At 33.9% G+C, this 27891-nt stretch overlaps 2 protein-coding genes and 1 pseudogene across 3 annotated transcripts in view; 1 reads left to right on the top strand and 2 right to left on the bottom strand.

The window, feature by feature from the left end:
• LOC128176615 (egl nine homolog 1-like) overlaps nt 1-13082 on the top strand; it is a 28271-nt gene extending 15189 nt beyond the window's left edge. The window contains exons 2-5 of one of the 2 annotated variants that reach the window (XM_052843061.1): nt 3075-3194; nt 5569-5705; nt 6675-6739; nt 11923-13082. In XM_052843061.1, the coding sequence (XP_052699021.1) occupies nt 3075-3194; nt 5569-5705; nt 6675-6739; nt 11923-11948 (348 nt within the window). In that variant the 3' untranslated portion in view covers nt 11949-13082. Of the gene's footprint in view, nt 1-3074; nt 3195-5568; nt 5706-6674; nt 6793-11922 lie in introns of those variants that run through there. The other variant, XM_052843060.1, reaches the window with a different exon arrangement.
• A 3210-nt stretch (nt 13083-16292) lies between these two features.
• On the bottom strand, nt 16293-19380 carry LOC128177486 (uncharacterized). The gene is made up of 2 exons (XM_052844203.1): nt 19272-19380; nt 16293-18698 (listed from the first exon to the last, which is right to left on the bottom strand). Exon 2 carries the CDS (start codon nt 18661-18663, stop codon nt 16966-16968), a length of 1698 nt encoding a protein of 565 aa, XP_052700163.1. The 5' UTR covers nt 18664-18698; nt 19272-19380; the 3' UTR covers nt 16293-16965.
• A 5881-nt stretch (nt 19381-25261) lies between these two features.
• Nucleotides 25262-27884, bottom strand: LOC128178370 (uncharacterized; annotated as a pseudogene).
• Between the last annotated feature and the right edge of the window lie 7 nt (nt 27885-27891).

The following is a 27891-nucleotide window of genomic DNA, read 5'->3' as shown; positions in this document are numbered from 1 at the left end:
AGTTAAAAGTTTTAGAGTCAAACTCTTTAAACCTACAATAGAAAGATATTGTTAATTCAATATCTTTAAAACTCTTTGCTTGTGAGCTCAGTGCCTTGAGGAAAGGTTTACCATTTTCAATTTTCTATGGGTTTTGAATGGTATAGGTAATTTACTTCTATAATCAAAGTACTGACAGTACTGAAAAACGATTAAGCAAGCTTGTATTTGCATATACTGCATATCAAATTCATATACTGTAAAAATCAACATTTTACATTATGACTAGTCAGTTTCTTTCTCTTCTCTGAAACAATTCTTATTATTACAATAAATTGTCAAGAAGTATGTTTCAAGTTTTAACTCACATAGTACAGAGTAAAGGGCCACATGATCTACCTTGCAAATTGGTTTACACAAAAGATAGGGTGATCTAACCCTCCAGCTGTAAGTAATTCAATAAAACAAAAGCTAGTGATTACTCAATGTTCACTTTAAAAGTCTAACATTTACACCAAATAATGGGTACCACCCTCCAATTTAACTCGCACAATACACAGGTAATTATATATGAAAGAAATTTAGGAGAGGGATTTCATTCTATGAAACTTGTGATGACAAATGTGTTAATTTGACATTAGGAATCTTAATTCCCAAACGATATTTTCATTGTGAATCTAACTTTTATGCAAACAGAACCAGAAGACGATGTCCTTATAAGATGCAGTGACACAATATCATAATACAACAATTTTTTCTGGGAAATGATTTTTTTTTCTTTAAAATATTGATCAATTTCATTGTCTTGATAAACTGCTTGGTTCTTTTTAACTCCAGTCTGGACCAAAACTCTTAAAAAAACCAAATACCTGCATCATTCAAAAGGATATGAACCCCTATATAAAGGATCATAAATGAAAGTGTGAATTTGTCATTTTTGAAGCTTTGAGGTTGTGTTACGTGACTTAAAGCATTTAGTATATAAGCTAACCGCTTAAAAATAATTTTAAGCAAAATTACTTTCGATTTTCAGACAAAAATTTTTTTGATTTTTTTTTACTGATGCTTAATAGGCTACCTATCATGTTGATGAAAAATCACACAAAGAAAAACCAGGAAAAGTCAATAACTGAATTCAAATATACCATAAGGTTAATGGGGAACTGGAAAGTTATTTTATTAACACCAAATACAATAACCTTTAATGTATATTGGGACATCTGTGGGTTGTGTGATCACACTTAACGTCCATGCAGCCGATGAAGATTTCCTGTTGACACCACATATCTACATATTGTCACATGGTGGCCATTTCCTGTTTAAGTGAGATCATAGTCATCATCAGCTTCTTTTGGGGACTACGTGGCCTTAATTTGTTTGTTGCAATGTTGTTAATGATATGCTAAGTTACTGCTCTCACTGCTTTTGTAATAGTATATCTGCTAGAAATGGTTATGAAATGTAACGGTGCCGATATTGGTGACTATCTCTGGAATTATGTCAAGTAGATTTCCCACTACCACTATTTCAATAGTAACTGGTAGTTGTTATTAGTTACTCAGACTACCTTAATCTTCCATATAAAAAAAATCTTTATCTTGCAAATGATTTGAAAATTGCTGCATTGGGTATGGGATAGCAAAAAATATATCAAAATTCCTGTTGCATCATAATGATCTATTGAAAATTGCTGATATTGTTATCAGTTGTTCCACTTCATTGGATTTGTGAGCAGGAACAGTTTTCTGACTTTTGTTGGATTATACATGTATTTAATCATTATAAGGCAGTTTGATTACTTTGGTCAGCTACAAGATGGTGTATTTTACCTATTACCTCTTTAAAAATTATTTTACCTATTACCTCTTTAAAAATTATATTGCAGTTGCTCACATTTGAATATTTTTTAAAGTGCATGTATTAAAATTAAAATTTTTTAAATATCACACATTTGCTATACAAATCCAAATAATTATTTTTATTTTTCCAGAAATTATTTTTTTAGAGCAACCCAACCCCCAACCCCCAACCCCCCCCCCCCCCCCCAAAAAAAAAAAACCCAAAATTAAAAAAAATACTAAAATTAGTTAATGATGTTAGATAATGGCAGGATGCAGTCTCATTAATTACAGAGAGTTGATAAACTGAGGATGCAGTCTCATTAATTACAGAGAGTTGATAAACTGAGCACGGCCACCTGTCATGCTGGTTGTTTGTGTGGCCTGATTGACAATTACCGATACACGTCCATGTTTGTTGTTTAATACCAGTGATTTCCTAGATTGTGAATGTCTTGACAGGTGCCTAGGCTTACGTGACAGAATGCAAGTTAACACTACAAACATTCTAACGTGGACTCCGCCCCCTTAAGTAAAGACAAATGTTGTAAGCAGAGATGGGGTTTTCTTCTTCCATGTTGCTAGGCATTATAGTAATTCTTGCATGTAGTTGCACTTTTTTCTTTAAATGAAAAGGGGGAAATTTTAGGGGGGATTTTTTTTAAGGTAGGAAATAGTTGAGTTATCTAAAGGTTTTGTAATGAATTAATGTTTAATTTTAGAGATGATAAAACTTTGACCAAATACCAGAACATGTACTTGTGCCACGAACCATTTAGAGAATAGTGTATGCATGGTTTGTTTACAGTGTGAGAATGGAAGAAATAAAACTTTTGTTGACTTTGCATTTTTTCCCTGAAGTCTGAATATTGTTTATAAATTGACAGTCAGTGTGATAAACCATGAAAATTACTAAGCAATAAAATACATTTACATAATGATGTTTCACCGGTACCTCCTCAGAGCAATAGTTTGGGACTTGGAAGGAATTACCGATATTTACTTCTTTATAATCAAACAGAATTTCACATCATAAAACATGTTCAGTTATACAGTTATAAGTATTTTTGGGGGGTTTTTTTTGTGGGGGGGGGGGGGGGGGCAGAGCCCATCTTTCTATGTAGCAAGGAAACTGAATCTACTATGTCATGCTCTGGACTGTTTCAGACAAATAGAAAAGAGCCACTGCTAAATAACTTAATGGACCCCTTCAGTGGGTTACTTGTTTAAAATTTGAAATCATTTTATTTTTTGCAGGCGATGGTAGCCTGCTATCCTGGTCCATCCACTGGATACCTCCGACATGTTGATAATCCAAACAAAGATGGCCGTGCCATCACCTGTATTTATTACCTCAACAAAGACTGGGACTCAAAGGTTAGTGAAGAATTATTGTAAACTGGCTCTCTATGGAATAATTTCAGCATAAATGACAAACAAGTCTTAATTGCTTCAAATTGTGAATAAATTAAGAAATTCATCTGATAATTTAAAAATACATGTACCAGTACATCCAATCCCAAATTGATTTTGTTAATTCATATTACATGTCTGAAAAGAATATTAATACAAAGTACAAAATATTTGTAGGGGTAAGTGTCATGTATGTAGATTGTATGTTTCACCCATCAACGATTGTAGAATTAGATAAACAGTTCATGACTTGCTTTGAATTATACTGGAGTAATACCTGGTAAGATCTAAAGTATCTAGCTCCAGCACCATAAAACTAAGAAAAATTTCAGATTTAGACTTTGAATTTAATATCCTAATGATTGATTGCAAAGGAGGGGGAAATTACTGGTTACTTAATAATGATCAATTTGACAACAATATTCACAAACCGTATAACAAATTCATTAAAATTGCACACTACCAAACTACCGGTATGTTTTGTTAAAATAACAATTTTAATTGGTGGTGGCATATTTGAAATGCTGGATTTACCTAGCAGATTTCATGAGATGAACAACTTTTCTGGCTAATCTAACATTAAGGCAGCTAGGTCAGAGATTTCAAAATGAATTATTAAACGTAGGCCATTTAAGGGCATGCGCGAGAAAGTAACCGACTTTTACGTTTTTCTTCCTGAGGTACACTTTATCAGCCAGTAGAAATCGGTAAATTGTAGGACATTCAGAAAAGGATGTAAAACACGTCTTTTCTGGGTAATCGTGACAGAATAATTCTGAGAATTCCATCCACCCTTGCCACAAATTACGTAACTGGAGCTAGACCTGGTATTTGAACAGATTTCCTTACATCATGTACAGAGACCAAACTTGTTTGGATTTGTTTAACTTCAGATACTCAATTACTCAGCTGGGTTGCACAAAGAGCAAAACAGACTTACAAACGAAGGCAATTGGGGGTTTGCGGTTGGGCCAGTGGGCGTATAAAATAAGTTATATATCTTATGTAATCGCCGCCTACTGTTTTTGATTTTTGGGTTCTTGCTCTTATTTTTAGACCAGGGTGGGAGTGATAAAGTTTAGGAAAAATTGAGTATATCAACATATCAACATTGTACAGTAAAATATGCAAACTTGGCTACAGGTTGTTTCATAAATTCACAGAATAAGACAATCCTTTGACTTAACCAGAAGTACTTTTTATATTAAAAGAAAATTAGATAAACATTGCACAGTAGAATTAAATATTGTAAAATATTGATGTTTGTTTATAAAAGCACACTATTATAGGTAATATCATGTACCTTATGTGTTACACCTCAATCTGCATATCAGTTGTAACTCCCAAAAGTTGGAGGAATGAAGAATACTTTTAAAAAGAGTAACAAACTGAATAGAAACCAGACAGTTTGCGTCGGACCAATCAGAAATCATGTTAAGCTTTTTCAAACTTATTTGAAATTTAATTTATATAGGCTCTCTGTTCATCTGAGAACTTTCACCCATACTGCCTGATAAGATATTATTCTTTTGCATCATTCTTTTATTAGTCCCCTACCGATTTTCACCGGAGGGGACTATAGCTTTCCTCTGCGTCTGTCAGTCCGTCCGTCCGTCCGTCTGTCCCACTTCAGTTTTCTACACTTTTTTCTTTATGCCTTTGAGGTATAATATGAAATTTGCTGAACAGCTTCAAAATGTCAAACTATAGATCAAGTTTACACTTTTGTAGCGTCTGGTTGACATATTTTCGAGAAAATTAATTTTTTATATTCCAATTTTTTAATGATCGGGTTTGGTGTGTATTGAATAAACAAGGAAAGTATGTAGTCAGTAATAATATCGTGCATTACTCGGACCATTCCTTTTATTGTTTCTAACAAACAAATAAGTTCTGTAAAATAGTGTCAAGCATTGTGTTGTAAATTTAATCGACAGGGTTTTTTGTATAATTACAATCTAGTTTGTTATCGAGTTGGTCTGTTGATTCGGGGTACAGAAGACGGTAAGAAATGATATTCTGCATAACAGTGCATAGTTTTCACAAATTTCTACAAACCGGTAGGGGACGTGTATTGCTTATGCAATACTCTCAGAATGCTTGTTGAATTTAGAACTCTTAGATTTCATACCTGTCCAGTGTCCAGTATAAACTGGTCTTGGTTAGTTTACAAGTTTTAAACCATAAGGTGATTAAAGCTTAAAATGTATCAATCTATGCAAAATGGGTAGCTTTAAGTTTTAAATGAACATGATGAATTCTCATAATTCAGTGAGGTATGAGACAGCATCAAGTCATGTGATATATTAGCCTCATATGCATTTTCCTGGATTTACAGGTGGATGGTGGAACTCTACACATATATCCTGAGAATGAGAGTCGAATCGCCAGCATTGAGCCAACATTTGATCGACTTCTGTTTTTTTGGTCGGATAGACGGAATCCACATGAAGTCATGCCAACAGCAAAAACAAGGTGAACAGTTTTAGATATTAATTAGCTGCAACAATGTAGCCCACTCCTGATTTAAAAAAACAAAAAAAAAACGGAGATGCCTACACCATTGCAGCTAGATATTAATTATGTTGTCTACAATATCTCAGAAATAATGGAAACTAAACAAAATATTCCCATTTTAAAGAATTCAAAGGAAGCAAAAATAATACTTGCAATGCCATTCTTCTTTTAATTTATTTACATGCTCATAGAAAATTTTGTTAGTTTTTTGAGAACCTTGTTAGTATGAATACATGTATTTCACACCCTGAGCTATTCCTATTTGTTCATAATCTTGGTAACAGATGTTGTGGTGAACAATTTCATCAATGTTAATCATGCAGTGGAATAAAGTAGTTGTGAATAAATAATAATAGAATTACACTTTAAGTATTTAAAGTCATACGACACGTTCCTCGAGCATCTTTTTTGTATCTCCTCGTAATGAAGAGTTCCAATAAAATTATTACTTTTATAATTATTTTTAAAATGATTAGAATTTACTTGTATATGGATGTATGCCTAGATGGGCTAGTGTTTTGAGCCGTGGCCGCTCACTGCCAGGAGTGTAGGTTCTAGAAGTCGTGAGTTCAAAGCCTTGCCTCGGCCGATATTCAATTCCAATATAGTGAATTTCGCTGTGCTGTATATTTATTTGTTTTTATATCAGCAGTTCAAGTGTATTTTCAAGAAGAGTATATAGGAAATTGCAAACTCTAGTATTTTGCAGAAATGCCTGGTAAGGTATCCTAATTTTTTGCAAGAAAGATTGTCAAAGTAGTAGTAAACCATTAACAAATTCCTGGAAAAAGTTATATAAAGTTGAGGAACTTGTCGTCTGACCTTAAGGATTACTGAGACATAGCTATTTTATAGAGACATATAATTGCTAATAAATGATAATAGATTTTATAAGACATTTTGATCCATTTTTCCCCTTGATAACAGATACGCCATTACTGTTTGGTATTATGATGCAGTGGAGCGAAAACAGGCAGTGGAGAAATTTACAGGTTTGGACAATTTGTTTCATTTTCCAGGTCGTTTGTAACTAATTCATTTGTATCATTGTTTAAATTCTGTGCATTTTAATCCTTTTGTTTTATTATTTTAGTTTTCAATGAATTTAGCTTCTTGTACTAGTCAACGCATTTTGGTTATTTGCTTTGAATTATTTTGCTCCATTATTGATATCTTCTTTTCCTATCAAATTTTCATTTGATTTAAACCAAGTAATTCCCAAGGAATCTGTTTGTTAATTATCGGCAGTCAGTTGTAAATTCAAGGTCCCAGGTTTGAAACCTGTTGTAACATGCTTAAATCAATAGAAGAGCTTCTATACTGTCCTGGTTCTCCATGAAGTATAATTTATATATGAACTTGGTTGGTCATGTGATCAAATCCTGTGAAGCTCAAAGGGTTTTTCATAAGATTTGATCATGTACCAACCAAGTTCATATCCTGCAGAACTTTTTAACATTGTTGTTTTTATGCCCCCCTTTGAAGAAGGGAGGGCATATTGCTTTGCTGCTGTCTGTCGGTCGGTCCACCTACTGTTTCCGCTCATTTTCTTCGCAGAGGACAAACATATTGAAATGAAATTTGGTATACAGGTTTATCATGATAATATCTAGGTCAAGTTCGATATTGGGTACGATCAAGCCATTTTCGACAGAGTTATGGCCCTTAGACGTAGAAAAATTCCAGTTATTTGCAGTTTCCACTCATTTTCTTCGCAGAGGATAAACATTTTGAAAAGAAATTTATCATGATAATATCTAGGTCAAGTTCGATATTTGATAGGATAGAGCAGTTTTTGACAGAGTAATGGCCCTTGGACATAGAAAAATTCCAGTTATTTGCAGTTTCCGCTCATTTTCTTCGCAGAGGATAAACATATTGAAATGAAATTTGGTATACAGGTTTATCATGATAATATCTAGGTCGAGTACAATATTGGGTATGAAAGAACAATTTTTGACAGAGTTATGGCCCTTGGACATAGATAAATTCCAGTTATTTGCAGTTTCCGCTCATTATCTTTGCAGAGGATTAACATATTGAAATGAAATTTGGTATACAGGTTAATCATGATAATATCTAGGTCAAGTTCAATATTGGGTATGAAAGAGCCATTTTCGACAGAGTTATGGCCCTTGGACGTAGAAAAAATTCCAGTTATTTGAAGTTCCGCTCATTTTCTTCGCAGAGGATTAACTTATTAAAATTAAATTTGGTATACAGGTTTATCATGATAATACTTAGGTCGAGTACAATATTGGGTATGGTCGAGCAGTTTTCGACAGAGTTATGGCCCTTGGACGTAGAAAAATTCCAGTTATTTGAAGTTTCCGCTCATTTTCTTCGCAGAGGATTAACATATCAAAATGAAATTTGGTATACAGGTTTATCATGATAATATCTAGGTCGAGTTCGATATTGGGTACAGTCAAGCAGTTTTCGACAGAGTTAATGCTCTTGGACGTAGAAAAATTCCAGTTATTTGCAGTTTCCACTCATTTTCTTCGCAGAGGGTGCATATATTGATATGAAATTTTGTATACAGGTTTATCTAAATAATATCAAGGTCAATTTGATTTTGGGTATCAATATTTGCTGTGAACGTTCATTTTCTTTGTGAATGTTTCCAAGGGAGGGGGGCATAAGTGTTTCACAAACATCTCTTGTTTACTTATACATGTATTTACATTTGAAAATGACAAATTGTTCAGAGTTATTTTAAAATAATGTGTTTTTATGTTTACAATAATTAATACAATCGTCAAACGATTAGCACATGCATTAATCATTATGACGTCATTAAAAAGTTCACACAGAATTGAGCCTTTATTACTCTTCTGTAGATCTAAAGCCTAGCTCGGGAAGTATTTCTAAATCAATTTTCTCAACAAGTCATCTGTCAATGCACAGGACATTAAATTCAAGCTCTCCTATGTGTTTTTTTTTTTACTTTAATTGCACTGTTTAGTTGCAGTTTTATGTTTTTTGATTTTGGTGCATTGTAGATCATTATGGCTACCCCCCAATATCTATCCCCATTTCTGGGGTTCAGCGGTTGCTACCCATTATGACCATCAACCAGGGACCATCAAGGAAAAAGTCCTATGATGGTTTTGAGAGTTGTTTGGTCACCCGCAGGCGAAGCAAGCCTAAGAAACATAGCTGTTAATAACATTGGCTTCTGGTATACTCTTGTTGTCCCTGTTCATTGATTTAGCATGTCGTTGTTGTTGTTGTTTGTTGTTGTGATCCATTTGGGCTGAAATAATTCTTTGTAGGAAGTAAATGTTTCTTATTGTAAACTTCAACAGGCCTCTAAATTTATTTGTCCTCAAAACAGTTATATCAGCATAAATTTACTGGACATGAATTCATTTCTGTATACACAAATAGGTTTGATGAATTTTTTTTTCAGTACAAAATTGTTAATAAGTTGTTTGATGGTTTGATGTGATTAAAGGATACTCTCTGGATGCTGTTGTGAACCTTATAATAGGAGTACTTTGTTGTATTGATATCTCGGATAACTTTTACCCACTCTTTTTTCACTGTACTTTTTTTGAGACGTTTGCTATGGTGGTTTTTTTTTAGAATAGTCATGCTTTATTTTTACTTTCTATAACTTTATCTGTCAAATCACACATTTTTTAAACCCTGCACACCATTGTAATTTAATTGACAATCTACTCTCCTTCTTATGTATTTGAAATAGAACACCTGTTATATGATCATCATTTCATGTATAATTATGCTCCAAAATAAAGCTGACATGAATCAATAAAAATATATAGTTGCCATATTAGTTTCAATTGCTCCTCAACTGCCACTAGGGTATTTATACTGGTCAAGCAAGTTTCGATTAATTGCCTTCCCATTGAGGCATTCAGGCATGAACTACATTTTGTGGTAAAAAGCTTGAAAAGATAAAATAAAAAAAGATAAAAAAATGAGAGACAGTCCCCTGTATATTCTTTGAAAGAATTTCCAATGTATCCACATTATCTTGAACAGGTAGTGTTGCCTTACTTCGTGTGCACAACGAACACATGTCGTCCATACAGAGTACATAATGTCTGTATCATATTGTAGGCCCCCGCCGATTACAACCAACATAGTCAATCCAAGAAAGAAACAATGTGTTGTTCTTATACCCCCGCAAACGAAGTTTAGGGGGGTATATTGGTTTCACCATGTCCGTCTGTCCATCCGTCCGTCCGTCCGTCTGTCTGTAGACGCAACTTTGTCCCACCTATAGAATTTTTTATTACTGCATGGAACAGTTTGAAAATTTGTACATATGTTGAATACCATCTGAAGATGTGCACCTGCAATTTTTTTTAAGATCAGACAAGATTTAATGATTTTATAACAATTTTCATTTTCCTTATTCTATATATTGTACACTGATGTTGAAAAGTAAGGGAGGTAATCCTTACAGATTTTATTAATTAATTAATAGTATTAAAACACTTTAAAATATATTTATATAAATACATTCAGATGGAGGTTTTTTGTCTTTATGTCTTAATGAAAATTTTTTTTTTTTATAAGTATTCTATCAACTGACAATGCAAAGATTTTGTTTGTCAATGACAAATTCTTAGGAGCTAACAAGAACATCAAAGACAAGTGTGGCTGAATTCATTTGTCCCAAGGGAGCCATTATCTGAGCCATGGTTCAGATGGGGAAATTGATAATCTGTAAAATGGGTGAGGGTTTTGGGGCTATTTTAAAACTGTTTCATGTAAACCGAAAGTTTCTATCATTATAAGGAAATAAATGATATCATTATTAATAAAGAAGTTAACTATTTTTAGAAGTTTTTTAAATTCATTAGTCAAATAAATTGATGAAGTGACCCTATTGGGCATTAATTTAAATGAAATTCAAAATTACTGATATAATTGTAGTGTTTTGGCAACTATTTTTAGAAGTTTTTTTAAATTTATTAGTCAAATAAATTGATGAAGTGACCCTATTGGGCATTAATTTAAATGAAATTCAAAATTACTGATATAATTGTAGTGTTTTGGCAATTTTAAAATTGTTTGTAATATTAAATTTTCTTTTTTAAATACTGTAAATTCCTAATTAAACGCGAGGAATTAATATCAGCGTAAAATCGCGAAAAGCCCGTCTCGCGAATATTAAAATCTCGCTTTTAATTTTCAGACATGTAAACTTCATGAAACTATGATAAAATTTCGGCATTCGCGATTTTATGTTCTCGCGATTTGATGGAAAACCGTTGAATCGCGGAATTAAGTACTCGCGTAAAATAAGGAATCTACAGTAGTATGGTAATGTTTTCGGAGTTTATTAAGTTTAACAAGCTCATCAAAGAAAATCATAGTCCTATGGGACCAATTTTCTGATATGGAGTTCCATTGTGCCATTTTGCAAAGGGAGGGGTTATTGTCATTTTGTTGGTTTTTCTTTAAAATCAATTAAATAAAAAAATATATATCATCAGATACATACATTTGTGAATGTATTACTGTTATAGATATGTATTGAAATTCTGACAATTTTGTTTTTAATTTTTCTTTGTTAACTAATTTTTTTTTTTTTTTTACAAATCTAGAATTTTTTTTGTATGTGTTCCAAACCTTTATTATTCAATTTAATTATTTGTCCCATTTGAAATTAGCCTTGCGGGGGTATTAGTCCCCTTAGGACAGTTCTAGTTTTTATCAGTTTCAGTAACAACAAAAAACATTTCCTTTTCTAAAGTCCATGCTGCATGATCTACTACTGTTACAGCGTATGGTTTGCGCAAGTGTGATATAACAGTATGGCACATGGAAACGTGTGCCTGGATTTCAGTATGTTTTGTTTCGTCTTTCATTTAAAATCCATTACTAATGCAGTAGTTGTCATTTTTTTTTTCCAAAATGCATTTCTGCAAATCTTTCTTCTTATGTATAAATGTGTTCAAGTGAATGAAATACATGTACCTGAATTGATGAAGCATGAATCTCTTGGCCTTATATAAGGGGTGTGTAGAAATGAGCAAAAGAATAGAAATTAGAACTAATATGGCAGTAGTCAAAGAACAATATATCGTATTTATGAATTCATGTCAGCTTTAAGCAAACATCTTTTCATTTATTTCTATTCATTGTGAAATACTAAGGGATGTCTTTTGATTTAAATTTTTGTTTGTTTTTCCAGAGAACCAAAAGCCTGCTAAGCGGTAAAGCATATCTCTGAATCAGCCTATGGGACCCCTGTGTGAATTAGCCTATTGGCCGTCTCTGAACAATGCCTCAGTGAGTGGGCAATGATGAACTTCTTTAAATCACAACCCTAATTAGAGCAATATTGGTCACCTCCAAGGCTAGATATTGGTCTGCAGTCATCCCTCTCTTTACTCTCTCATTCCTTACTTACGTGCCGTACGTGTTTAGAGCTAATTATGATAACAATAAGTGCACTGTTCAGAGCATATGGTTTACTTTTGTATAATCATTTGGACGGAAATACTGTTTCATGACATTATTGCTTGACTAAAATGAAAGGTTTTAAGTGGGATGTAAGAACTATGTAACTGTTGTGTGGTATATGTGGACTCCAGTGGGAGTTGGTTGTTGTTTACATACATGGTATGATGTCACAACGAAGATGGTACATATATCCATAGGTTGTTGTTTACACTCAGATGTTGTGTGTATTGAAATTGCCTCAACATACAGGACTTTTGTGATTTTCGTGTTGAAGCCAAGCAATGGTCCAGAGACCAAACACTTTATTTCTGAGGAATATCCGTCAGTGTTGAAGCATTTAGCTCCAAGTGTTCAGTGTCAAGTGTAGAGAAACACACTGAGTTTTATTTTTGTGCTATTTCTTGTTATATGTTATTAAGTTTATTTAGTGAACTGTTAAAAAGTTCTTTGTACGAGAATGTCTGAAAGAATGAGTTAAGTTGTCATGAATGGTACATGTAATTAAAAATTGTTTGTGTATTGATGTGTGGAGAAGAAGCATGTGTGTTGTGTTAAGACGTTGTTCATCACATTCAGCCTCCAACTTATCGGTTATATTTTATCCCAACACCGTTATTTCAGGACAAAAAGTGACCACATTCAGAGTGGTTAGATAACAAAATGTAGTAATTTGATTTAAAATTCGTGCATATTACCTGGTAGTGATAATGTCCAAATATTTTACATTTAATTTAGATTCTGAGAGTAAACATTGAGGCCAGTGGCCTTGTCAATAATTAGAATTATTTTTGAAAACAGAAAACATTATTATGTTGTTCAGTTGGCTTTTTGCAAGTATGAATAGAGAGAATTTATAGGAATGCCAATTTTTTTTATTTTTTTTTGGGGGGGGGGGGGGGGGGGATGGGTATAATAAATACATGTACCGTTTTTTTTTTTACAAGTCTTTGTAAAATTATGATGTAATAATTATTAAGCCACATGACTTCACTCTAACAATGTACCGTACCAAATTTTTTGTGCCGTGCCAACAGTGGGTTTTAAGCATTTATTATTTATTATAAATTCCCCCAAATTGCTGTAAGTAATTGGTATCATTGGTACTTTTCTTGAGTATCCTTGGGTGAGGGGAAAGGGGATGAACAGATAAAAATGTAAGTAAATTATTTTTGGAAATCAGTATATTATATAACATATTGTTACAGTATGAATAGAGAGAATTTATAGAAATACAATTTTTTTTTTTTGGGGGGGGGGGGAGTTCTAATAAATACATGTGCTGTTTTAACAAGTCTGTAAAATTTTGATGCTACAATTATTGATCCATCTGACTTCACTATAACATTGTACTGAATTTTTTTGTGTCGTACCAACAGTAGATTTTAAGCATTTATTATTTATTGTAAAATTCCACCAAATTACTGTAAGTGGTAATTTATTGGTACGTTTATTGATTATTATTGGGTGAGGGAAAGGTGATAAAAAGTTTAAAAGTGTAAATAAGGGTGCCACAGCAATGCAGGAAACAATGTGTACAACTGACAATCTCACTAAATGGTGCTACCCCATACCTCATCTGTATGTCTGTGGTTGTGGAGAAGCTGTTGAAGATTGCCGATGTTTGTGTACCATGAGTACATGTGTATGTCTGTGTATCCAAGATGTACCTGTGTGTATCCAAGATGTACATCTGTATCCATGAGAATATCTGTATGTGTGATTCCAAGATGTATATTTGTATAAATCCATGTGTACACCTGTGTGCATTCCTAAGATATACCTGTGTGTGTGTCCAAGTGTACCCTAATCTATGTGTGTGGGTGTATCAAAGATGTGTATGTGTGCTTGTGTGTTTATTTATAAAAAAAAATTTTTAAGTTCACTGTGCCGACTTCGTAAGTGACCTTTCTGATCAAATGTTGTCTGGTTTTTTTGTCCATCTGTTTTTAGCATCCTATGTTTTTTTAAAAATTGTTTGCATTTTTTTTAAATATATATATTTTTGCAAACATAATCAATGTGATGAAGGGAAATAGGAGACAATTGTCAAAATTGACATGGCGGCACTTTCTTTTCGTAAATTTTATAAGTGTGAACAAAAATATGTGCATGATTTGATGATTTTGTATTTGGTACCATGTACATGTTGCTACTTGGGTCTGACTCAATGAAAGGTCAGTGTTTAACAATTTTGCTCAGGTGAGAAATGTCGCTTATGGACCTTTTGTTTCTTCACCCACCTACTAAGCACTAGATTTTATGTAAAATACCTGGTATTCAAACAGTCATCTTGCATTTTGATTTTTGATGTTATTTTTATATAAAAGCTAAATGAAGTTTGTTGTAGTCAATGCATGAAAACAAATGTAATCCTGGGTTTTTATGTTCAAAAGTCATCTTATTTCTTTCATGTTGTCAATTTCTTTTCTGGAATTAACATCGATAAAATTGCAGATGTTGAATTGGAAATTGAAGTACTGTTGTGATTTTAATTTAAGACATGTTGTAAATTTATATTTGTGAAACATTTGAACACAAGAACAAAAATTAAAAGAAAAAAAATGTATTGTAATAGCTCTCTTATATAGATTTTTCTAGTGTATTTAAAATGAACTTGATTTAAACCTGCATACAGTGTACTTAAAATTGTGACAAAATTAGACTGGTTTAATTTCAATGCTAATTTTCAAAAATATGATTTAATGATTTTAATACAAATCACTGAGACAGCTTCTGTATTATCTAAATATTTAGATTTCAAAAAGGGCTTTTTTATTAAAATGTTGTTGTTGGAGAAGTTAGGCATCTGGTGAGGAAAATTGAATGTGTATCAACTTGGTAAAATGGCGGCTAGTTCTGAGTGTTTTATGTGTCTGCCTCTGTTGTTTGGTCTGGTTGTACATCAACCATGTGATCTTTGTTTATATTGCAAATAAAAATATGTATGTCATAAGAATTCTATAGTTTAGTTGTTTTCTTTGATCACCTGTTAAAATAATCTGCCCCATGATACTGGTGCAGCATCATTAGGACCTGGTCTGTGTAGTGATCCGTGTAAGCCCATCAATTGGTCGGTTAATCCATCAGTCTTTCTAATCATCCACTAGTCTTTCGGTCTGATATCACTTATCTAAAGCATATGGCAGCCCTCTGCAGTGACCTTGAATTAAGACTTTAAAATATCAATCTCGATGTCAAAGCAGACTTTTGTGTCAAAATAAATGCTTAGACATCACATATAATTTCATCCTCGACAAACAGTCTTTATTTTCTTATATTTACATTTTCAACTGTCTTTGTCTGTGATAACATTACGAATCAATTTTGAACCCTAAAACCCAATAACTTCATAAAACATGAGTGGCACAAAATGGGCGTGTCTTATAGCATAACCGCAAAACGGAACTGGCTGCGCCGCGTAGTAATACATAGCATGTGCTACAAAAAAAAACATAGTGGTTTAAGAATATTGTTGTTTTAAAGTGAACAAATAGGAAATAATATAAATATAAATAATAAGGTATCATTCTTCGAATATTATGAGGTGATAATTTCGGTCGGAACATGGAACATGGTCAAATCTATCATAAAGCCCTTCAGCTGGTATTGATGTATTAACGTTAGATCACAGCTGCTGTCCTATGTAGATAATTCCACGTCCTCATTTTATTGATTACTCAAAGAAAATGTACTGCTTATGGGCCATCTTCTTTATCTTTGTTAATGTAAGCACAGTTTGCAAGTATACTTGTATCTTTTATTTCATTCATTTATCCTTAAATATCTTTTTTTTAAAACAATTATTATTTGTAAAAGGGAATATCAATTTTGTTACCCTATGCCAATGCTTTCAAAATATGTGTCCTTCACATGGTAAAAATTCACCTCATCAGACACGCCCTTAACTACAATCTGTCTGCCATGTATTTCGCAACCCTTTCATCCTTATCATATATCAATGTAGCTGCCATTAGAAGATGACAACTCTGTTTAAATGTTATTCAAAATGATATTGGTTTGTTTAACCAAGTTTATCCCAGGTAGTAATAACACTTTATCTATGCACAAATGATCATATTATCAATCCATTAATATGTATACTGTCCATACACCAATTGGCGCACTTTATTTATTTACCAATAGCCACACTTTGTCCATACAATAAAAGTCATACAGTCTTACAGCAATAGTCACACTGTCTATCCAGCGATATACAATTTGTCCATGATGACCTATTAATAAAATTAGTCTGTAATATTGTGGCCAAATTAAAAAATAGCTGATTCGTTGTGGCTGAGCACCAGACATTCGGTTACTTTATAGACCTGGGCTTATTGTGTTGAGAGTTCGATATTACCAACACACGATGCAATTATATTTCGTTTACTACTTCATGTTTGTAAGAATATTCAAACTGTCTATAATTGGAAATGTGCTCTTGCAAAGTAATATTACATTATTTATCTTACTACTTCATGTTTGTAAAAATATTCAAACTGTCTATAATTGGAAATGTGCTCTTGCAAAATAATATTACATTATTTATCAAGGAATTTTTAATGAATTAAAATCTATGACTAAATAAATCTGTATCTTTTTTAGCGCAATCATATCCCACATTTTCTTTAAAAGCATAATATTAGATAGTAGGTGTATTTTAGAACATGAAGTGAACATGTACTTTTTTTCCTTTAAAACCAATCCTATCGCGGACGGTAAATTTAGGAAAAACTTGGAATAACCTTAATCAGTGAATTTCTAGAGTAAGCTCTCATGGTAATCGTTCATTTTCCAGATATCTAATTTTTCGAAGAGTTCCACCTTTTTCAGCAACAAACAGATAGTCGTTCTTATCTGTACACAGCCCCCATGGACACTTCAGTCCACAATCGATGTAGCGGAGGAACTGTCCATCCTGGTCTATGACGTCGATACAGTCGTTACTTATATCAGATATAAGTATCTGACACTGACTGTCCGTGGTCAGTCCAAGAGGACAAAACAGTCTGTTCTTTGGAACAGTCATCTGTCCGGTATAGCGGAATGGGAGCTTTCCTCCTTGATCCAACACAACGACTGCCCCGGCTTGACAATCAATTACACAGATATCCAAGTTCCTGTTCTCTGCAATATATTTATGACCACTGTATGAATGAAAGAGGCGCTTTCCGTTCTCATCAAACTGGATGCTTTGTTTTTCTGAACTACCAGAATAACGCACAACTCTAGCTTGCTTTTGATCGCAACTGTCCATTATGACCAGAAGGTCACCATATAGGGTATTACACACATTAAGGGGTTTCCAATTATCGAGAGTGAGCAGGGTTTGTGTTTTATCATTTTTCTTCAGGTTTATTGTTTGTTTGTCCCCGTCTGTATATACAAGGTGGCCGTCTTTATCAAGCGTAATGTCCCAAGGCTTATTCCCGGACTCAGTTCTGGCGCGTTGCAATTTTGAACCCCCCTTTTCTGTTAGCCTTATGCTCTCTATGGTACAGTCATTGCCTGTTGTGAAGACCATGTCATTTCCTCGACAGACCACACTATGCAGGCACGCTGAGTGGCAGGATTGAATCGTACTGATTATCTCCGGTTCCTCCATCAACTCTTTGAGGGGACTGGAGTACAAAGCAGCTGGCATCTCTGTGTACACGACTTCAGTCTGGACATCCTCCACAGACAGACTCCCAAACATGGCTTCTTGTTCTGTCTCAGATATCATCCTAGGCTTAAACTGAGGCACCTTAACATTGACTGTTTGTGGTAGCATTTTAAACTCTTGACATCTTGACTCGTAGGAAGAGACAACTATGAGGCTCTGAGAATCGAGAACATTTTTAGCGTTGGCAATCACCTCCCCAATGCTAGAAATTTTGCCATCAATTGCAGTGATTTCCTGTTGTAAAGTTCGAACCTGGATGTTTCTAAAATCATCAGCTTCTGCTTTCAGTATATTGACAGTTTTATTAATGTCTAAATGTTTTAATTCACCATGTTTTACAATTTCCCTGACAACTTCCTCATGTTTTCTTTCTATATGATCAAGTTCATTCTGTAACTGTTGGGCCATCGTTACATATGATGGCAGAATTAGACTGTTAATAAGCCTTTTATCATTTGCAGCCTTTTTCTTTCTAAATTCAATAATTTGCTGTATTTCCATTATTTTGTGATCGGAATGGCTTCCTGAGGCAATGCAGCTAGAACAGACTTGGGTCTGGCACTGTTTACAAAACAGATCGCAGCGTTTTCCAGAGTGAGTACTAATCAGACATTTATTAGGATGCTGGCCAGGTCTTATGGACTGAATCCGCACAAATTGATGGCCGGTGGGTTCACCCATCATCATGTGTTCCCCTACACATGCTGTACACAGGTTGGTGAGGCACGTGTCACAGTGTATCTGTACCAAGGCCGTCTCACACAGGTTACAGTACACTGCTTCCTGGGCACTGCTGCGGAAGTCCATATTAGTTCTAAATATTCATTCATCTTTTATTTCCTCTATAAAGAGATACAGAATTAAGAATTAAGTTAATTAACACATTAATCTATGTACAGTTCAAATAATATTTTCAGATAAATCATAAACATAAAGTGATCAAGTGATACAAATGTTCCATTTGTTCTACAAAATTCAATTTCATCAAATTGGCAAAGAAAAGAAGTGAAGATTTGAGAGATTAATGACGATTTAATCGGTAAAATATTTATAACTGAAAAATGTGGGTCGGTTGATATCATAATAAGTAGCTGAATGACACGTGAATCAGGAAATGGGTAAATAGAGACAAGGCAGCTTATAATTATTAAGTTAATAAAAATAGATAACAAATGTACAAGTAACTGATTTCTGTAAACTATTCATTATTGAACATTGCCTTATAAAAACAATCAAATAGTTGACAGAGTCCATCTCAAAGAAAACAAAACGGAGGGCCCAAGTCTAATCTATCTGACATATATGAATTAATTTTTAACAGGGATTTGTAACTTATGTTATGGCCTACAGCAATAGATAACATCAAATACTTTTATACTTTAAACCATGAAATTTTTTTAAAAAATTGGAGTTACCGTGGCTAACGTCCTTCCCGTAGCTGGTATTGCTGTAACATTAGATCCCAGCTGTTGTCCTATGCATGTGATTCCACGTCCCCATTCTATTGATAAATCAATGGAAAGTCAAAGGAAATGTATACTAGAGGGCTATCGTTTAATCTTCACAGTTTAAATCACAAAATGCTTCTCTATTTAGGATATTTCATCTTTTGGAGTTCTTCCAAATTATCTTCTAAATGAAAAACAACAGTTTTTAGCTCACCTAAGCTGAAAGCTCAGGTGAGCTATTCTGATCATATTGTGTCTGTCGTCCGTCTGTCTGTCCGTCTGTCTGTCTTTAAACTTTTCACATTTTCAACAACTTCTCAAGAACCACTGGGCCAATTTCAACCAAACTTAGCACAAAGCATTCTTAGCCTAAGGGGATTCAAAGTTGTAAAAATTAAGGTACACGCCTTTTTGCAAAGGGAGATAATTAGGAATTTATGAAAATTTTCGCGGAATTTTAAAAAATCTTCTCACGAACCATAAGACCAGGAAAGCTGAAACTTGTGTATATTCAAAGTTGTGAAAATCATGACCCCCGGGGGTAGGATTGGGCCACAATGGGGGGTCGAAGTTAAACATAGGCATATATAGAGTAAATCTTTAAAAATATTCTTCTCAGAATATAATCAGCCAGATGATTCTTTATAATTGTTAGAACTTTGGCCCCAGGACAATTCTTAGGCCTCACAAGAGGGTTCAGAGTTTGATGTAGGTTTATATCCCATATATAAACAATTGTTAAGGATCTTTCTGAGAACTGCAATACTCAACATGTGACATGACTATAAAATCATCCTGTTAGAAAAGGGACTAATGATTATAAACATAAGAATATCCAGGTGGGAAATGGATTTTATTTTTACAGGATCTAAATGTATTATTGTACATTGTCCAGATAGTTTATATCATGACTCCATTAAGCTGATTTTATCATACCTATTGTTCCTCAGGTGAGCGATGTGGCCCATGGGCCACTTGTTTTATTATAACTCTACGTTACCCTATGCCAGTGCTGTTAAAAATTGTCCTTACACAGCCCTGATTTCTTATGGAAAGGTTAATCTCATCTTTTATTACCAACCATAAATACAATAAGTCAGTCAGGCAACTCCTGACATATTTCACATATTTCATTCAAGCATCCATTACAAAAAAAAACTATCATAAGAATGTCATTATTTTAGATGTTTGTACATCCTCCACAGAGAGACTCCCAAACACGGCTTCTTGTTCTGTTTCAGATATCATCCTAGAATTAAATTGAGGCACCTCAACATTGACTGTTTGAGGTAGCATTTTAAACTTCTGACATCTTTAGGCATATTTATTGTAAAATACTAAGGGATGTTTTTTGATTTAAATTTTTGTTTGTTTTTCCAGAGAACCAAAAGCCTGCTAAGCGGTAAAGCATCTCTCTGAATCAGCCTATGGGATGCCTGCGTGAATTAGCCTATTGGCCGTCTCTGAACAATGCCTCAGTGAGTGGGCAGTGATGGACTTCTTTAAATCACAACCCTATTAGAGCAATATTGGTCAACTCCAAGGCTAGATATTGGTCTGCAGTCATCCCTCTCTTTACTTTCTCATTCCTTACTAACGTGCCGTACGTGTTTAGAGCTAATTATGATAACAATAAGTGCACTGTTCAGAGCATATGGTTTACTTCTGTATAATCATTTGGACGGAAATACTGTTTCATGACATTATTGCTTGACTAAAATGAAAAGTTCTAAGTGGGATGTAAGAAATATGTAACTGTTGTGTGGTAAATGTGGACTCCAGTGGGAGTTGGTTGTTGTTTACATACATGGTATGATGTCACAACGAAGATGGTACATATATCCATAGGTTGTTGTTTACACTCAGATGTTGTGTGCATTGAAAATGCCTCAACATACAGGACTGTTGTGATGCTGTGATTTTCGTGTTGAAGCCAAGCAATGGTCCAGAGACCAAACACTTTATTTCTGAGGAATATCCGTCAGTGTTGAAGCATTTAGCTCCAAGTGTTCAGTGTCAAGTGTAGAGAAACACACTGAGTTTTATTTTTGTGCTATTTCTTGTTATATGTTATTTTTTTTCGGGGGGGGGGTCTAATAAATACATGTACCGTTTTTTTACAAGTCTTTGTAAAATTATGATGTAATAATTATTAAGCCACATGACTTCACTCTAACAATGTAACAAATTTTTTGTGTCGTGCCAACAGTGGGTTTTAAGCATTTATTATTTATTATAAATTCCCCCAAATTGCTGTAAGTAATTGGTAACATTGGTACTTTTCTTGAATATTCTTGGGTGAGGGGAAAGGGGATGAACAGATAAAAATGTAAATAAATTATTTTTGGAAATCAGTATATTATATAACATATTGTTAAAGTATGAATAGAGAGAATTTATAGAAATATCAATTTATTCATTTTTTTTGGGGGGGGGGGGGGGGTTCTAATAAATACATGTGCTGTTTTAACAAGTCTGTAAAATTTTGATGCTACAATTATTGATCCATGTGACTTCACTATAACATTGTACTGAATTTTTTTGTGTCGTACCAACAGTAGATTTTAAGCATTTATTGTTTATTGTAAAATTCCACCAAATTACTGTAAGTGGTAATTTATTGGTACGTTTATTGATTATTATTGGGTGAGGGAAAGGTGAAAAAAAGTTTAAAAGTGTAAATAAGGGTGCCACAGCAATGCAGGAAACAATATGTACAACTGACAATCTCACTAAATGGTGCTACCCCATACCTCATCTGTATGTCTGTGGTTGTGGAGAAGCTGTTGAAGATTGCCGATGTTTGTGTACCATGAGTACATGTGTATGTCTGTGTATCCAAGATGTACATGTGTGTATCCAAGATGTACATCTGTATCCATGAGAATATCTGTATGTGTGATTCCAAGATGTATATCTGTATAAATCCATGTGTACACCTGTGTGCATTCCTAAGATATACCTGTGTGTGTGTCCAAGTGTACCCTTATCTATGTGTGTCAGTGTATCAAAGATGTGTATGTGTGCTTGTGTGTTTATTTATAAGAAAAATTTTTTTAGTTCACTGAGCCGACTTCGTAAGTGACCTTTCTGATCAAATGTTGTCTGGTTTTTTTGTCCATCTGTTTTTAGCATCCTATGTTTTTTAAAAAATTGTTTGCATTTTTTTAAAAATATATATATTTTTGCAAACATAATCAATGTGATGAAGGGAAATAGGAGACAATTTTCAAAATTGACATGGCGGCACTTTCTATTCGTAAATTTTATAAGTGTGAACAAAAAAATGTGCATGATTTGATGATTTTGTATTTGGTACCATGTACATGTTGCTACTTGGGTCTGACTCAATGGAAGGTCAGTGTTTAACAATTTTGCTCAGGTGTGAAATGTCGCTTATGGACCTTTTGTTTCTTCACCCACCTACTAAGCACTAGATTTTATGTAAAATACCTGGTATTCAAACAGTCATCTTGCATTTTGATTTTTGATGTTATTTTTATATAAAAGCGAAATGAAGTTTGTTGTAGTCAATGCATGAAAACAAATGTAATCCTGGGTTTCTTTCATGTTGTCAATTTCTTTTCTGGAATTAACATCGATAAAATTGCAGATGTTGAATTGGAAATTGAAGTACTGTTGTGATTTTAATTTAAGACATGTTGTAAATTTATATTTGTGAAACATTTGAACACAAGAACAAAAATTTAAAGAAAAAAAACGTATTGTAATAGCTCTCTTATATAGATTTTTCCAGTGTATTTAAAATGAACTTGATTTAAACCTGCATACAGTGTACTTAAAATTGTGACAAAATTAGACTGGTTTAATTTCAATGCTAATTTTCAAAAATATGATTTAATGATTTTAATACAAAACACTGAGACAACTTCTGTATGATCTAAATATTTAGATTTCAAAAAGGGCTTTTTTTATTAAAATGTTGTTGTTGGAGAAGTTAGGCATCTGGTGAGGAAAATTGAATGTGTATCAACTTGGTAAAATGGCGGCTAGTTCTGAGTGTTTTATGTGTCTGCCTCTGTTGTTTGGTCTGGTTGTACATCAACCATGTGATCTTTGTTTATATTGCAAATAAAAATATGTATGTCATAAGAATTCTATAGTTTAGTTGTTTTCTTTGGTCACCTGTTAAAATAACCTGCCCCATGATACTGGTGCAGCATCATTAGGACCTGGTCTGTGTAGTGATCCGTGTAAGCCCATCAATTGGTCGGTTAATCCATCAGTCTATCCAATCATCCATTAGTCTTTCGGTCTGATATCACTTATCTAGAGCATATTGCAGCCCTCTGCAGTGACCTTGAATTAAGACTTAATATCAATGTCGATGTCAAAGCAGACTTTTGTGTCAAAATAAATGCTTAGACATCACATATAATTTCATCCTCGACAAACAGTTTTTATTTTCATATATTTACATTTTCAACTGTCTGTGATAACATTACGAATCAATTTTGAACCCTAAAACCCAGTAACTTCATAAAACATGAGTGGCACAAAATGGGCGTGTCTTATAGCATAACCGAAAAACGGTATTGGCTGCGCCGCGTAGTAATACATAGCATGTGCTACATAAAAACATAGTGGTTTTAAAATAATGTTGTTTTAAAGTGAACAAATTGGAAATAATATAAATAAAAATATTAAGGTATCATTCTTTGAATATTATGAGGTGATAATTTCGGTCGGAACATGGTCAAATCTATCATAAAGCCCTTCGGCATTTATTGGATTTGACCACGCCCCGACCGAAATAATCACCTGATAATACTCAAAAAATGATTCCTTATTCTTTAATTAATACCTGTTAACACAAAATTCATAACCCCATAAACCTGTGTAAAATTGACAAGCCATTTTTATATAAATTCCTCATGAATTTAAATGATTCTACAGACGCGTTAATTCTGTTTACAGGCTTAGAATTAATCAAAATACCATTACTAAACACAACAAATGGTGCTAATTAAAAAAAAATAAAACACTTCTTGACATTCAAAAATGTAATTATTGCATTTTTTTTAGTATTTCTCCAAAACATAATTTTTCATATTTTCTTACTCTGTTGACAAATCATCTGAAAAAGTTGCTTGATGTTATAAGAAATTGTATTAAAATAACTGTGACATAAAAAATTGAATGAAAATCATTGCAAATAAACACCAAAAAAATATTTTAAATTTTATTTGGTTTGAAAGTTCCTCAGGGAAGGGTTATCGTTCCTAAGTCCAAAGGCCCAAACACCTTGGGGACTTTTCATTTCTGAGTTGAAGAAAATTTCTTAAATATAATGTTGGAATGATAAATATATACATATTTCCTTATAGGCCTGCATAAGTGAATATATTCGCTTTAATGCAAAACTAAGTCAAATTAATAAAGGGGAAAATTGACTAGGCTAATAGGATTTATGTATCCCAACCTGAGAGAAATTCAAAGCAACCCTCCCATCCTTAAGATGTCAATATTAATGTGCATTAAAGTATATTATAATTGAAATATTTTCACCGGTTCATAATTTTCTTTCACCGTATTCAGCCAAAAAATACGTTTTAGAAAATTTTGGAAAGATGAAAAATTTATTGTTATGGATGGGAATCGAACTCATGACCTACAGGTTTGAAGTATTTCTACGACACAACGTGAAGGTGTCACATACCACATCACTTGTAAGTAATGACTTTTCCAATTATCAAATTAAATCTATTCATTTAACAAATTTTTCAAAAGAGCAGTCCCCATACAATTTGCCTCAGTTTAAATCAGCCAGTACCGGAATTGCATGCTTCCAGATTTAATTTTTTTGCGTACTGCGTCATCAAAAAGTGGTGTATAGAGCCACCTTAAAGTATATGATGCCAATGAAGTAAAATACATTATATTACATTAAACAAAATAGCAAATCCATGCTTGCAGGGGATTCATGTTTCATTATCATATCGTAAAAAATTGAAAAAAAAATTAATAATAATAAATTAATAAATAAAGATTTGTGGAAACAGGTTTACAAAGATTCTTTTTCTCTATATTCTCACCGATTACACTCTTGTGTTGAACTTTACATTTCGTTGGCTCCTCCAGCTTAACTCTGATATATGAAGACCACTTTTCAGTAATTCAGTGAATTACTAGAGCATGTCTTCAAGGTATCAAATTCTTCAATTTGACAAATATTTAATTTTTCGAAGAGTTCCACCTTTTTCAGCAGCATACAGATTATCGTCCATATTTGTACACAGTCCCCATGGACACTTCAGACCACAGTCGATGTAGCGGAGGAACTTTCCATCCTGGTCAATGACGTCGATACAGTCATTACTTATATCGGATATAAGTATCTGACACTGACTGTCTGTGGCTAGTCCAAGAGGACAAAACAGTCTGTTCTTTGGAGTGCTCATCTGTCCGGTATACCGGAATCGGAGTTTTCCTGCTTGATCCAACACAACGACTGCCCCGGCTTGACAGTCAACAACACAGATATCCAAGTTCCTGTTCTCTGCAATATATTTATGACCACTGTATGAATGAAAGAGACGCTTTCCGTTCTCATCAAACTGGATGCTTTGTTTTTCTGAACTACCAAAATAACGCACAACTCTAGCTTGCTTTTGATCGCAACTGTCCATTATGACCAGAAGGTCACCATATAGGGTATTACACACATTAAGGGGTTTCCAATTATCGAGAGTGAGCAGGGTTTGTGTTTTATCATTTTTCTTCAGGTTTATTGTTTGTTTGTCCCCGTCTGTATATACAAGGTGGCCGTCTTTATCAAGCGTAATGTCCCAAGGCTTATTCCCGGACTCAGCTCTGGCGCGTTGCATTTTTGAACCCCCCTTTTCTGTTATCTTTTGGTACAGTCATTTCCTGTTGTGAAGACCATTTCTTTTCCTCGACAGACCACACTATACAGGCACGCTGAGTGGCAGGATTGAATCGTACTGATTATCTCCGGTTCCTCCATCAACTCTTTGAGGGGACTTGAGTACAAAGCAGCTGGCATCTCTGTGTACACGACTTCAGTCTGGACATCCTCCACAGACAGACTCCCAAACATGGCTTCTTGTTCTGTCTCAGATATCATACTAGGCTTAACCTGAGGCACCTTAACATTGACTGTTTGTGGTAGCATTTTAAACTCTTGACATCTTGACTCGTAGGAAGATACCATTCTGAGAATCGAGAACATTTTTAGCGTTGGCAATCACCTCCCCAATGCTAGAAATTTTGCCATCAATTGCAGTGATTTCCTGTTGTAAAGTTCGAACCTGGATGTTTCTAAAATCATCAGCTTCTGCTTTCAGTTTATTGACAGTTTTATTAATGTCTAAATGTTTTAATTCACCACATTTTACAATTTCCCTGACAACTTCCTCATGTTTTCTTTCTATATGATCAAGTTCATTCTGTAACTGTTGGGCCATCGTTACATATGATGGCAGAATTAGACTGTTGATAAGCCTTTTATCATTTGCAGCCTTTTTCTTTCTAAATTCAATGATTTGCTGTATTTCCATTATTTTGTGATCAGAGTGGCGCCCTGAGGCAATGCAGCTAGAACAGACTTGGGTCTGGCACTGTTTACAAAACAGATCGCAGCGTTTTCCAGAGTGAGTATTAATCAGGCATTTATTAGGATGCTGGCCAGGTCTTCTGAACTGAAACCTCACCAATTGATGGCCCGTGGGTTCACCAATCATCATGTGTTCCCCTACACAGGCTGTACACAAGTTGGTGAGACACGTGTCACAGTACATCTGTACCAAGGCTGTCTCACACAGGTCACAGTACACTGCTTCCTGGGCACTGCTGCGGACGTCCATATTAGTTCTAAATATTCATTCATCTTTTATTTCCTCTATAAAGAGATACAGAATTAAGAATTAAGTTAATTAACACATTAATCTATGTACAGTTCAAATAATATTTTCAGATAAATCATAAACATAAAGTGATCAAGTGATACAAATGTTCCATTTGTTCTACAAAATTCAATTTCATCAAATTGGCAAAGAAAAGAAGTGAAGATTTGAGAGATTAATGACGATTTAATCGGTAAAATATTTATAACTGAAAAATGAGGGTCGGTTGATATCATATTAAGTAGTTGTTTGACACGTGAATCAGGAAATGGGTAAATAGAGACAAGGCAGCTTATAATTATTAAGTTAATAAAAATAGATAACAAATAAGTAGTAAAATCGCAATTGTACAAGTAACTGATTTTTGTAAACTATTCATTATTGAACATTGCCTTATAAAAACAATCAAATAGTTGACAGAGTCCATCTCAAAGAAAACAAAACGGAGGGCCCAAGTCTAATCTATCTGACATATATGAATTAATTTTTAACAGGCATTGGTAACTTATGTTATGGCCTACAGCAATAAATAACATCAAATACTTTTATACTTTAAACCATTAACAAATTAAAAAATGGAGTTACCGTGGCTAACGTCCTTCCCGTAGCTGGTATTGCTGTAACATTAGATCCCAGCTGTTGTCCTTTGCATGTGATTCCACGTCCTCATTCTATTGATAAATCAATGGAAAGTCAAAGGA

The sequence above is a fragment of the Crassostrea angulata genome, chromosome 3 (assembly GCF_025612915.1).
Source record: "Crassostrea angulata isolate pt1a10 chromosome 3, ASM2561291v2, whole genome shotgun sequence".
Classification (NCBI taxonomy): Eukaryota; Metazoa; Mollusca; class Bivalvia; order Ostreida; family Ostreidae; genus Magallana; species Magallana angulata.
Note: the sequence above shows the minus strand (reverse complement) of the source record. Positions and strands in the feature narration are given on the sequence as shown.

What these genes read in the sequence shown, in the direction of transcription:
- LOC128177486 (XM_052844203.1), bottom strand. Translation starts at nt 18,663, where the DNA reads ATGGACTTCCGCAGCAGTGCCCAGGAAGCAGTGTACTGTAACCTGTGT.